Source organism: Lutjanus erythropterus, chromosome 19, assembly GCF_056507025.1.
Source record: "Lutjanus erythropterus isolate fLutEry1 chromosome 19, fLutEry1.hap2, whole genome shotgun sequence".
In the NCBI taxonomy this organism is placed as follows: domain Eukaryota; kingdom Metazoa; phylum Chordata; class Actinopteri; order Lutjaniformes; family Lutjanidae; genus Lutjanus; species Lutjanus erythropterus.
This window is the reverse complement of record NC_139335.1, coordinates 26,746,450-26,760,203: the sequence shown is the minus strand read 5'-3', so window position 1 is coordinate 26,760,203 and position 13,754 is coordinate 26,746,450. Positions and strand designations below refer to the sequence as shown.

General features: G+C 36.1%; 1 protein-coding gene and 1 gene segment (V, D, J or C); both read right to left on the bottom strand.

Moving 5' to 3' along the window:
- Positions 1–633: 633 nt before the first annotated feature.
- Positions 634–13,754, bottom strand: part of LOC146309997 (uncharacterized) — a 33,394-nt gene continuing 20,273 nt past the window's right edge. The window contains exons 4-12 of the mRNA XM_084745286.1: positions 12,737–13,033; positions 4,736–5,053; positions 4,284–4,589; positions 3,876–4,187; positions 3,477–3,761; positions 2,976–3,302; positions 2,046–2,360; positions 1,131–1,418; positions 634–956 (exon numbers count right to left, since the gene is read on the bottom strand). Of these exons, the coding sequence (XP_084601412.1) occupies positions 751–956; positions 1,131–1,418; positions 2,046–2,360; positions 2,976–3,302; positions 3,477–3,761; positions 3,876–4,187; positions 4,284–4,589; positions 4,736–5,053; positions 12,737–13,033 (2,654 nt within the window). The 3' untranslated portion in view covers positions 634–750. The remainder of the gene's footprint in view (positions 957–1,130; positions 1,419–2,045; positions 2,361–2,975; positions 3,303–3,476; positions 3,762–3,875; positions 4,188–4,283; positions 4,590–4,735; positions 5,054–12,736; positions 13,034–13,754) is intronic.
- LOC146309998 (Ig heavy chain C region, secreted form-like) lies at positions 8,997–11,212 on the bottom strand. The segment is given in 3 exon segments: positions 8,997–9,433; positions 10,415–10,747; positions 10,843–11,212. Coding segments are annotated over 3 exon segments (1,083 nt in total).

Genomic DNA, 13,754 nt, shown 5'->3' with positions numbered 1-13,754 from the left:
GAAGACCAGTGACAGAGTTTGTTCATTACATTGGCATTTTAATCTCAAAAGCTCAATCCATTTTATCAATTCATTCATTTATTGTCGTCTTGTTTCACACATACACACATGCGTTACATACATGCCACACCAAATATGTAACTGAACCATACAAAGAAATTAATATCGTATAAACTAATTCCATTAATTATAATAACAGCAATGTAAAAAATAAAGAAACTACATTAGTACACTTTCAATGTAATTAGGCTGCATGTCATCAAAAATCATCTAATATATCATCCATCATATAATGAGATCTGTCGTGTGATCACCATCATTTTCTCTAAAAGGAGAAAACATTAGAAATATATCAGGATCTCATATTTAAATTCAAACTACCCAAAAATATTAACATTCTAGAGTAGTGACAATATTAGACATAGTAGAGATATTAAAACCATACAAGTGATATGAAATACTGTACTGGAAAAGCACTTAAAACTACAAACCCCATTTCCAAAAAGGCCGGGATGCTGTCAAATGTAAATAAGAGCAGTATGAAATGATCTGCAAATCCTTTTTGACCTATATTCTATTGAATACAGTACAGAGACAAGATATTTAATGTTCAAACTGATGAACTTGAATCAAATGAATCAAATTTAGAATTAATGTATATTTACAAAATAATAACAGTAGAGTAAACAACTTTGAACATTAAGTATATTGTCTTTGTACTGCATTCAGTTGAATACAGGTTGAACAGTATTATGTTTTACACAGTGTACTAACTTTTTTGGAACTGGGGTTTGTACAATAGCTGTATCTTACCTTAATTACGGTAACAATGACGCCATAGATGAGGGCGATGAGGAAGAAAAGGAGGAAAGTGAAGGCCGTGTACCAGATTTCCACATCTATGTCTTGGTCTGCATCAGCTTGCAAGGTATCATGAAACGGATTAGAGTTCTCGTCTGTGAAAGAATTAAAATGAGATTTGTCAGTTAACTGTCTTTGTTACAGCAGAAGGACTGCAAAACATATATAAATAAGATTATTCACGTAGTTAGCAAACTGACCGACAAATGTGTGAAATAGGAAGGTAATTAATGTGCAAGAAAGATGCGGATCATTGGACAAACCAGCACCTGGTTTTGATATATTCAGGGCTAGGGTGGTGTTAGCATGCGTCACCCTGCAGGTGACGACTGCCCCAGGTAACCAGTTGACTGTGGACAGACGGAGGTGGCTTTGGATGCTGAACTTTCCGTTCGGGCCTCTGTGGGGTTCAGCTGTGTTGTAGTCCCACAGTTCCTTGGTGTTGTTAAGAAACCAAGTGATGTTGATGGATGCGGGGCTGAAGCCAAACACCAGACACACGAGTTCACCAGAGCCCTGGAGCAAGGTGGCTGAAGGCTCGCTGTAGGTCACACTGGCTGGAGAAAACAGACAGAGAAGTATTTTAATGATGGCTATTGAGTAACACTGAGACCTGAGAAGAATCAGATACTCTACAACAAAGAGCTGTCCCCATCTGAGTCCTTTAATACTGAGTATCTGCTGCTCAAATATCCATATTTACTTAAATACTGTTCAAATATGTATCTGCTACATTGAAATAACAGCTGTAGCCTTACTTTTCACGAGCTACTTCAACCAAATACTGCATGCCGATAGTAAGACGCAACAAGCTATACTTTGTATCGAATTAGAAAAAAAATAAAAATAGAAATAGAAATAACATGTCCTTTACTTGACAGTACTAGACCCTTTATTAAACCCTCATTAAATTTTATCAGAGAGTAACTAAGGACATATTACAACAAAGAGAAGTCATACATCTGTCACTTCCCCATATGGGTGACTGCACAGACTGTAGGCAGATAATTTGATTTGATCCAGTGAAGTAGGCGGTGGTCCTCTGCCAACTATATGTGAGCAGCCAACAAAGGTGTCTTTGGCTGAATACAAGGACTGATCCATAGGACTCTCTACTGTAATGAATGATGTAATGAACAACACACATCAGCTGTAAATTTCCTGAATGCTAATTCTCAGCTCACCAAACACATCCTTTACTGTGCTTTCAAAAGGCGTTTCAGACGACTCATGTTCGACAACACAAGAGAACGCGTCTTTGTCCGCAGTTTTGGATATGTTCAGTCTGCTGCTCATTGAATAAGTGGCACTCCCCGTGTCTTTCCACGCAGGACTGTTGGTGTAGAGACTTGATGGGACTCTCTGGCCATTCTCCTCCCAATGCACTAAGAGGTTAGATGGGGAAAATCCAGAAACCAGGCAGAGAAGGGTGAGGGTGTCTGATGTAGACAGCTCAGAGTCAGTTGGTTCAATTATCTTCACCGCTGGCGGATGAAGCTCTTGAGAAACACAGAAAGAAGAAAAAAGTTTCTAAGGTTTATAGTTTGGCTAGTTTTAATTCGATTAATTTAAATAAATATGATAAATAAATATGGCCTAAAATGTTACAGCAAACATTTCTGATCATAAAATGTTAAAATACATATATGATATATAAAAATATGATAAATATTAAGATGCAGTAAAATTCATATATCATCTGATGTCAAGCAGCACTGGGTCACTTTATTTGTGTTTAATGTATGATTTAAGGTAAAAGAGGCACTTTAATAGTTTATTTTTATGTTACATTTTTTTTATTATTAATTTAAATGTTTAACATAACTAATGGCTGATGGCAAATGGCTGACAAGAAAAGCTAATGACGTGAAACTGATCAAACTAAAGGAAGTGTCAAACTGAACTGATGCACCTTCAGAATAAAAGAAGAAAAAAATGAAAAGCTGTTCGGACATTTGAGTGGCGATTTTAAACTTATCATTTAGTGCACAACCAGCACAACCATCATGGGGAACATTTTCAATGGTTTCTAATGCAAGTTCACCTTCATAAACTACACTGTACAATAAGCAATCGCAAAGAATCAAATCTATGCGTTTTATGTAAAACATTACCTGTGCTTTTGCTTATATGGTCCTCGTAGCCCTGGTTGGAGCACTGATGCTTTCCCCTGCAAGACACTAGTTTATATGCATGCCAATCTTCCGCTGACACGTTGAGGAAACTCCTCAAAGTCTCTGTCCTATTGCTGTGAGTCACTGGTGGCTCCGTATGGACACTGAAAGAATTTTTTTTCCCATCTACTGTCCAGGTGATGGAGAAGTCATTAAGAGCAGAGCCGACCAGGAGACAGGTGAGAGTCACGTGTCCATTGTTGTGAAGATCCTGGAGTGGTGGTCCCTGAACATATACACCAACAATCTGAGATGATGCTGGAGTAACTGAAAAAAGAACATATTGGGGGAGAAAATATGTTTATCAAGTAATGATAGAAAAAAAATGTGTCAAACGCTATAATGAGTGGTTCAAAAATAGTGTGACTGTATGTATTTATTAAGATTTAATACATTAATATAATTAATTATATTAATGTATTGATTATATATTAATTTTACCTGAGCAGAAGCTGATGTTCTTCCTGACATTTTCATTCAGGGTCTTGTCAGATACTTCACAAGTGAAGACCTTCCCTGTTTTCCACTCTTCTCGAGGGATATGAAGTTGACTGGTTACTGCCACACGTCCATCTGCACCCATGCTGATGTCAACAGTTGAAGAAGATCTTTGCTTACTCTCAGAAAACCATTTAATTTGTGGGTTGAAGCCCCATCCTGAGCATAAGAGTCTCTGTGTGTCTGACTCTTCACTGGGGTCCAGGAGGAGCTCCACTGATGGATCCACTATTAAAACAACATATTAAAGAATCAGTTCAATTCAAGTATCAGTTAATTTACATTGAAATAAATGTACTGACAGTATCAAATCCACTTGGAAAAAAGAGTCCAAACTCTCACCAAAAATGTTTCCAGTGGGCTGTGACTTGAAGCTGCCAGTGAAGCCTTGATTCACTTTGCAGGTGAAACGTTTGTCTTTCGTCCAGTGCTCTCGAGGGACAGTGAAGTGTCTACTGATTGAATGGCGCTCTGGGGTTTCAGGAAGATCAACATACTGTTTGTCAGAGATGTCAACACTGTTGGCTTGAAAGGTGACGTACAGATCACTGGAGGAGAGTTCTGTGATGCTACACTCCAACACAGAGCTGTTTCCCTTCAGTAAATCTGGAAGAGATCTCCTGATCTCCACTGATGGAGCTGTAACTGCAGGTCCTGGATGATACAGAAAGACAACAAAGTAGAATTATTTCTTGCATGTCCTTCACTTTCACAACACACCTGACTTTTTTTTTCATGTAATCCTCTTACCTGAAACTTTCTCCTCAGCCTCAGTCTCCTCAATGGATTTGAGGCAGGGATGTTCAACTTTACATTTGACAACTTTCAGTCGTTTCCAGCGACTCAAGTCAACTGTTAGAGTGCTTATTAAGTGAGTTGTGTTTCTTATTTGGTTTACATTTGTACTATATGGGGCTGTTCCATCCATCTGCCAGGTCACCTTGGCATCAAACAAAGTGTGGACTGAACACGTTGCTTTCACCTGAGAATTTGCCATCATCACTGTCTTGAATCTGGGAATCTCCAAATGAATGGAAGGAAGGGTTCTTGCATGGACTGCAGACAGAAAATGGTCATAGATGTTAATGTCATTCAAACTACTCAGTTTATTCCAACATGCATTTTCTTTTAAATTTGAAAAAATTCATGATATAGCAACAATATCCATACTGCGCTATAAAATAATAGCTGTACATACTCACCCTGACAAATACTTATTGTTTTCACAAATTCAGCATCATTGTGAGTGGCCCTGCATGTAAACTTTGAGCCAGCTGCCCACTGTTTCATATTTGGTGTAATCTCACTGCTTAGACTGAAGGTTTTCTCTGTTCTGTCCAAACTCTGCAGCTTCCTTTCGATTGGTGCATAAATTACACGTTGGTTGTCTCGTTTCCACATCACACTCAGTTTGTCTGGAAAGTAGCCACTTAGGGTGCAGATGAGTTTGACTTGTGAGGCCCCAACTTCTCCATCCCAGACAGGGTGTATTGTGATGTTTGGAGAGACAACCCGGGGATCTGAGACAGAAAATAGTTGTTTTTACTTGTTTCATTCTAAACACTGACTGCAGAAATGTTCAAAGTTTGAGCTGATTTTATCTCTTCAGTTATACATACCTTCAGACTTTAGTCAAGTAACCAACTGTGTTGTCTCAATTCTAAGTGTAATGTCTTTTATTTAGCCTAGAGGGCAGAGATGTACTTTTCAGTAACTGTGTGGTGAACTCAGGTGGAGACAGGGCTGGATGTCTGTTGGCCAGATGTTGCAGCATGACAGGGCAGAGTGATCAGCACCAGCAGCAAGCGGAAGCATTGAGTAACATTCAGGTCCCAAAAAAGTACCAGAATACAGAAGTGAAACAATGCAAAGAGCAACAGTGCATCACAGACACCAGGTGTGAGGTGTGGTTAGGCCAGTAAGAGAAGCAGACTGCACATTTAAATATCTCATATCAGTTTACATATGCTATCAAATAGACTTGTCAGAAGATCTCAGGACATTGCTGAAGGTTTTAGTTCTGTTTCTCTGTTATTAATAGACTCAAGAACTAACTGACTGTAAAATCTCTGAATTTACATATTGAGTTGAACATGGGCTGTTGATTCCAGGTGCCTGGGAGGTGATGAACATAACATATTACACAATATGTAATAAAATAGAATTATAAAATAAAAAAAGAAATTAAAATACTACTGTTATGAGTATTACATATTGAACTTTTATTGGTAAAACTATGTACAGTTTGAACAATTTCAAAATAATGGATGAGAGAAATAAGTGGAAGGAGCAACATCAAGGGTTATCATCATCTAAACATTTATTTTCAAAAAGACACAAAGCTCTGGTAGTTAAAAAAAAGGTCAGAAGAATTTCATTTAATCTGAAAAGACAGAAAAAAGACAGAAACAATCTGGATTAGTAATACTGTACCAAAACTATGAAATTCCTATTTGTCACCACTTACACGTGTGATTATAAATGTAGTAAATGACCAACATACAGTACAGACAGTACACTTAAAATATTGCAGTTAGGGCTGGACAATATGGCTTATAAATAATACTTCAATATTTTTGGGTTATTCCACAATATATCTCAATATACACAGTTTTTACAATAACACACCATAAATTCTCAGATAGTGCAAAGATGATCTTACAGAACATGATGCACTGCTGTAGAATATATAAAGTGGTTAGAATTAGCTAAATCAAATATCTACAGTATTTAAATGCAACATACATATTAATGCAGCAGTAGTATTAATCCAAAACATCAACTATAGTAAAACATTTTCAGGGACCATTTTACTGCAGGACGCATACTTACAGTAAATTTTGCTAAACTAAATATTTTTATTAAGGTTTAGAATGCAGAATTTTTATTTGTAGCGGAGTTTGGGTTGAATAATAAGATAATAATAATAATAATAATAATTATTATTATTATTATTATTATTATTATTATTATTATTATTATTATTATTATTATTTATGTATTTATTTATTTAAATATCAGAATGTTTTTGACCAAATCATTGATATCCAAATCATGGCAATATTGCAGGAATGACTGCTAATGTTTTCACAAAATACAACTGAGATTTCTGTTAAATAATCGCCATTAATGTGGCTGCATCACCAAATATCACAATACACACAAATCCTGAATGTTGTTTTAAGCTCTTTGTGAGGACATCTTTTGTAGTTAAAGTAAAATATTAAGTAAAACTGGAACATAAATAGTTTTGAGGTCTTTTCAAGGTGAGATCAACTCGATTACTGTCAATGAAGCATTGCACCTTCTATGTATTTTTTCTGATGATTGAATATTAATGGATCAACATAAGACACAAACTAACTGGCTTCTGTTGTAGGGTGCCATGCTTACTTAATAGATTTTGTTTAATTAAGTTGTGAGAAAAAACATTTTTGGAACAATATCAAGAGCACAATAACACCAGCACCTGCAAAATTAAATTCTCTATAACACCCCTAACATTTTAAATAATTTTTGTTAAGACAAAGTACCACAGTAGAGGTGATTCAACACCTCTCTATAGTCTGTAAAAGTCTTTATGCTTCAGAAAGTTCATTTTTACTTTAGGTTTTTAGTGTCTGAAAGCATTAAAATTCACAAATGTTGAGTTTTTGTTGCAATTAGTTTTAGAATTAGAATAAAGAAAAAATTATGAAAACATTTTAATTGTTGGTCAGAGTGATAAATAAAAAACAGCAACAAGATGTCAAAAATAATGATCCATTATGATATTTACTGAGTGACTTTAACTGATGTGTTACTTTTTTCTCTTGTGGCTCTGCTCTGTGTGAACCTGTTGTCATTCCACACTTCTGAGGATTTTTCTGTCAATTCATCTGTGTTGTTTGAATACAAAAACTATTTCCTCCATTGTCTTTTTTCTGGTCCTCTGTGCACAACTCATTACATATAAACTCATTATTACCTTAACAGCAGTGGTTCCAATGGCGAACACCAGAGTGATGAGGAAGAGAAGGATGAAGGTGAGGGCTGTGTTTCCCATGTTGTCTTCTTCTGCATCCATGGCATCGGTGGCAATCTGAACCAGGAAACCTGAATATAGTGCACGATTATTAATCAGTTAGTTGGATTTTATCAATAGCTCATGAGACATTGACCATATATTTTATAATTTCACAGATCAGTTACGATTTAATCAGTAAATAAGTCCGTCAATCAATCAATATATTAATTAGACAACCACAAATTTAAAAAAAACAGTCATGGTATATGTCGTATTACTTATTAAATTGTTATGAGTGCACCATGACGCCTGATAGTTTTGCATGTTCTTATAAAATAATGATTATGTTGATAAATGTAACAAAGTCAGAAATTGATTCTGCAATGATCCTGTATTGCTATTGAAAGACCTCATTATTTACATGACTTGGCTTGTGAATCCGTATGTTCATCATTTGACTGAGCTGGAGTCAAAAAAACATTTTTTCATCTTACCTGTAGTGCCATTTATCTATCCAGAAAGGTTTGGTATGAGTTGCAGAGTTTTAGAGATATCTACCATAGAGATGTCTGCCTGGAAATGTCTCCCTCAAATACAGTGGAACTAGATAACACTCAGCAGCAGCATTTTCATTCTGCAGCAGAATCTACCGGAACTACTTTCTTTCAGCTCGGAAAAAAGGTCATTCCTACATGAAACGGCTCACAACAAGGTCTGTGGATTATCTTGAGACAACAGGTCATGATTATTTTGTTTTGTCTTTTTACCCTTTGAGCTTCACAAGACAAGTGCCATTGAGTACCATTATATTAGAGGGAAGGCAGATATCTCTGAAACTCAGCAACTTCCACCAAAATAGTCTCAATGGATAATAAATAGCACTACAATGAAGAGAGAAAAAAATAAATTTTATATATATATATATATATATATATATATGTATATATATATATATATATATATATATATATATATATATATATGTATTTCTGATTTTGGGGTGAACCATCACTTTAAAAATCATTTATCTTGTATTGGGGGTGTACGACCCAGTAGAGGAAACACACATACACAAAGACAAGTCACACAAATGGTGTTAATGCACCATGTATGAATACAAATGAACAAATATGATGTATTAAATGTTATTTTGGACTAATGTTAGTGGGGTGGTGGTGGTGGTGGTATTCTACAATGTGATGTTGAAATTTTGATGTAATGTTGTTGTCAGTGTGTGTTAATAGACAAACAGGCTGATGTATACCCAGTTTGTATAGCATGAAGACAGCACTGTGACAGTACACTCACAATGAACATGTAGCTCAAAACACTGATTAAATAAAGACATGAATTACATGCGACATACAACAACAGAGTTGCAAAGTGCTTTTTTTTATTTTGATTTTGAATCTGCATAAAAAGACAAACACAACATCATATCACAAGCAACAAACATTAAACAACACAACAGCAGAAGACACAGCAACACAGAGTGACATCTACTGGGCCTTGCATGTTTCAGGGATGTTCAAGTTGACGTTGACCAGGTTGTTTTTGTCGAATGTTGTGTACCCGATGGGCCTGACAATAGCTTTGGTTGTGTTAGCCACAGACTCGTGGTGAACTGCGCAGCTATAAACCACATCTTTCCTTTGCCACTGATCGAGCCTGAGCAGCAACTGGCTGTAAGCAGAATAGGTTCCATGGTTGTCTACAGGATCTGTGGTGTGGAACTCGTATTCTGTTGAGTCTGCTTCCACGTCATCAACAATCCAAGAAACATAAACATCCTGAGGGTAGAAGTCTCTCACATAGCAAGTCAGGGTCACCATTTCTTTTCTAGTATGTTCTACTGGAGGAAGCATAAACACTGATGGACGCTGAAGCTGTCCTCCTGCAAGCATGAGACAAACAGTTAGGCCTCCTGACACAGAAAAAAACACCCACAGTACTGAAAGAAATACCTGATACAAAATACACATAACAACAACATTCATAATGAGTTTGATGGCATGATTAAGTTAATTACCGTATTTTCCGGACTATAAGTTGCACTTTTTTTCATAGTTTGGCTGGTCCTGCGACTTATACTCAGGTGCGACTTGTATAAATTAAAATATATAGTTTCACATGTTCTTAAATGTTATTTCATACTGACCGACATGACCAAGGAGTAAACATTACCTACAGTAGCGAGAGGGCACTCTAGGCTTGTGACAACTACCGGTATCTGCTACTCCTGTACCACTGAAAATTAATTTAAACATTAACTTAAAGACAACTGAGAAAGACTTAACACAAATGCCCCCCAAAAGAAAATAATATTCTGCTGATTACAAGCTGCAAGTAGTGAAATATGCAGCCGAAAACGGTAATCGAGCAGCAGAAAGAAAGTTTGGACTGAGCGAGAAACTTGTGAGGGACTGGCGAAAAGCGGAGGTTACTCTTACTGCAATGAAGAAAACAAAGAAAGCTAATCGCGGGCTAAAAGCAAGATGGCCACAGCTGGAGGAACAAGTTCATAGATGGGTGCTTGAACAACGTGCTGCCGGGAGAGGCTTGTCAACAGTGCAGGTACGTCTCCATGCCCTGGTAGTTGCCAAGGCAACGAATATGAATGACTTTGCGGGAGGACCTTATTGGTGTTACCGCTTCATGCAATGCAACCGCTTCTCTATCAGAGCACGGACAACGGTTAAAATAAATTTCCCAAAAAAATGCGACTTATAGTCCAGTGCGACTTATATATGTTTTTTTCTTCTTCATGATGCATTTTTTGACTGGTGCGACTTATACTCTGGAGCAACTTATAGTCCAAAAAATACAGTAATACATCACATGTGCTAACTGCTCAATTGCTGAGTAGTTTTCTCACCAATACTCCTTTCGTAGAGTATCTTATGTGGCTCAAGCCACTCGGTATGTTCAACACTGCAGTAGCGCCTGATCCCCTGGCTCCATTCTTCATACGTGATGTCAAGAGAAAGGCTCAGTGTTTTTTGGAACTGATTTGAGTCGGTGTCTTTAACAGGGGTCAGTGTGGAGCCAACGATTTCGTTTCCTTGCTCGTCCTCCCACAAAATCTTTGTGACAGATGGCTTCACTACCTGGACCTTACATACTGCTGTACCTTTTTTGTTTAAGAACATGTCCTCCATCGTGGGGCCAATGACTGTGATTTTTGCAGTTTCATCAGGACATGTACAAGCTGTTGAGTAAGGAATTAATAAACAATTAGTCAAAAGAAGAGCTGAAAATCAATTTACAAACTTTTTTTTTAAGAAAAAGTAGGCATGTACTCACGTTTAGGACCCAAACAGTCTTCATAGGCCACAGCTGAATACATGAATACTGGACATTTTTCATTTTTCCCCATGAACCGACATGTGATCTTGTCATTAGGAGACCACTCACTGGATGGTAGCGTGAGCAAACCTGCTGTGCTGTACAGTTTAGTTCCATTCTCCATTCTGTTAGAAGTTGTTGTGATCTCGTCAAGTTTGTTGGTGATGTCAGCATCATTTTTCAGCCATTTGATCTGATGGTCATTTGGTGAAAAATCTTTGGCAAAGCAGGTGAAGGAAGCTTCATGTTCCTCATTAGAGGAGGCCAACACTTTAAGTGTTGGCTGCACACAAGGCCCCGCTGAAAAACACATACACGCACAAATATATATGCAGAAGCAGAGATGAACAGAATGCTACAGTGTTCATGCATTCTAGATTGATTGTAGATTTACAATATAACTGAGGTTACAACTTCTCAGTTCTACTGTATGTTGTGCAAATTGTACACACATATATTGATTACCCTCCTCAAAATGAAGACTTTATGTAGTTTGTGACAAAAGTGTGCAGAAAGAGTCAAACTTGAACAACGGAGCTTTAATGCTCGCTTCTGCATATACATTATTTACATTAACTGCTCAGCAAACATACAGATTTTGTTGCGAGAATGTTAATGGTCAACATAAAGTTTCCATCTATCTACATAATTGGGATTATGTAGATAGATGGAAAGAAGCAGAGCGCATTTAAATAATCTGATTTTACACAGGTGCAGAGGACATATGGTGTTTTAGCAGAGAATAAAATAGACTGAGTAGCAGCTGAGTGTATAATGAAAAAGCTTCAGCTGTCTCATTCCACCTCATTGTTTGGTTTCCTGATAATTATGGAATTAAAAATATTTAAGGATATGTTAAGCTATTTCATTTGGTAAGACACTGTAAACCCAAATAAGTCAAGGCAATCAGTTGCCACAATTTCAGAGTTCATAAATTGGAGATTATCAGAGCCTAAATATATTTATATTATGATTTAAATAATTGTACATATATATTATATAATATATTAATAATATTTTTAGTAAATGCAATTTTCATTCACCCCTCTCACTGCAATTAATTAACAGAACTGAATAAATCAGTAGCATAGTTTATAGTATTAGTATATATAGTAAGATTAAAGCCCAGAAATTCATGTTCCATAAACTCGATATTGTAATAAATAACTGTGAAGTTCATAAGCAGCTAGGAATAAATTTACAAAGGTGTGGTAAAGTCTGCCTCTAATAACAAGAAAACCTGCAAAACCATTTAACTGAGATGAACTTTTTTGTAGTCATATTACACTAACACTTATTTATAACTTTTATGACTATTATTACTGTATTATTATTTTTATTGTCTTTTTTGTCTTCCTTTTTTGTTTGTTTTGTTTTTTACATAAAGCACTTTGAGTTGTACCCCTAAATATAATTACTGTAAAATTATTATAGCATTTTACATTTTATTATAATTTTGTAACTTAATTAGTTGTTTAACTTAAGGTCACCAAATTATCTTGTATAAAACATGCTGCAATTACAGTTTACTTTTATCCTCATCATCATAAGTAGTGACTAGAAGTAATTTGGTATTACATCGTCAACAATACTGTAAAATGTAAAACTTTCTCTGACTAATGGTTTTCTGTTTGATATTGTATTTTACCTCAATTTACTGGCAATAGCCAGCCAATTAAGTATAATATTATTCATCAATTAGTACTAATACTGTGAATAATAATAATAATTATTAATTATTATTAAAAGTTTCACAATAATAAAATATGTTAACAGCTTTAACATGTAAACCTGCTAGATTTCGAATCACCAACTAAAAAGGTATTTATATATGACATAGCTGAAGTGTTACCTATGGGTGCTGGAATAGTAGCTTCTCCATTTCCAGCTCCGTGTGTCACAAGACATTTGAAAGTGTCCTTCCCCCATTCCTGCCTCAGCACTTTGATCTGAGTGACTCCCGTGTAAGTGTCGCCTTTCTGTACTGGAGGGTACTGGATGAAGTCTGTCAGGGCAGCCCCATTTTTGGTCCATGAGTAGGTCACTGAGGAGGGCGAGAAGCCCGTGGCAAAACAGCCAAAAGTGATAGTTTCTTCAGCCCCAAAGTCACACTGTGTCAGAGGCCACACAGTCGGTGCATGTGAAGCAGCTGAGAAAAGAAAAACAAGCACATAAATAAAATTTTAAAATTACATTTTTCACCAAGCAGCAGTTAAAACAGAGAGAAGTCAGTAACAGTGATCAATAGTGCAAAAAAGTCACAGCACTGAAGGTATTACCTTTGAATATGTTGAATGTGGAAATTTCAAGTGCCCTCCATACACGGATCTTAATACGTTGTACAAAGGTTAACCTCCCTCAACAATATTATTTGTACTCATTTTTTGTTAGTCTACATATAAGTAGGAACATTTCATTTCATTTCATTTCTGCATAACTTGAAAATGATCATTAGTACTAGGGCTGAACAATTATTCAAAATTGTATCAAAATCACAATATGGTCTACTGTAATTTTCAAATCGCAGGATGCACAATATTTGTTAAAGGCAAAATGCGTGTCAAAATACCATATTAAATCAAATGTTGTGGTGTTGCACAGGTTTCCTGGCCGACACATCATTGTCTAGACTTCAAACATCTGTGTTTAGTACAAACCCCCGAAAAAAATAACACACCATAATGGTTTTAATGTGTTTTTCAATGAAAATGAGACTAATGATATAAAAATGATCCTTTCCTCTAATATTGTAGAACACATTGCAATTGTAATATCAGTCAGAATAATTGCAATTATATTTTTCTTCAAAATCCTTCAGCCCTAATTAGTACACTTTAAATTACAGCGAAGGAATGAAGCTGTAAGGTCCA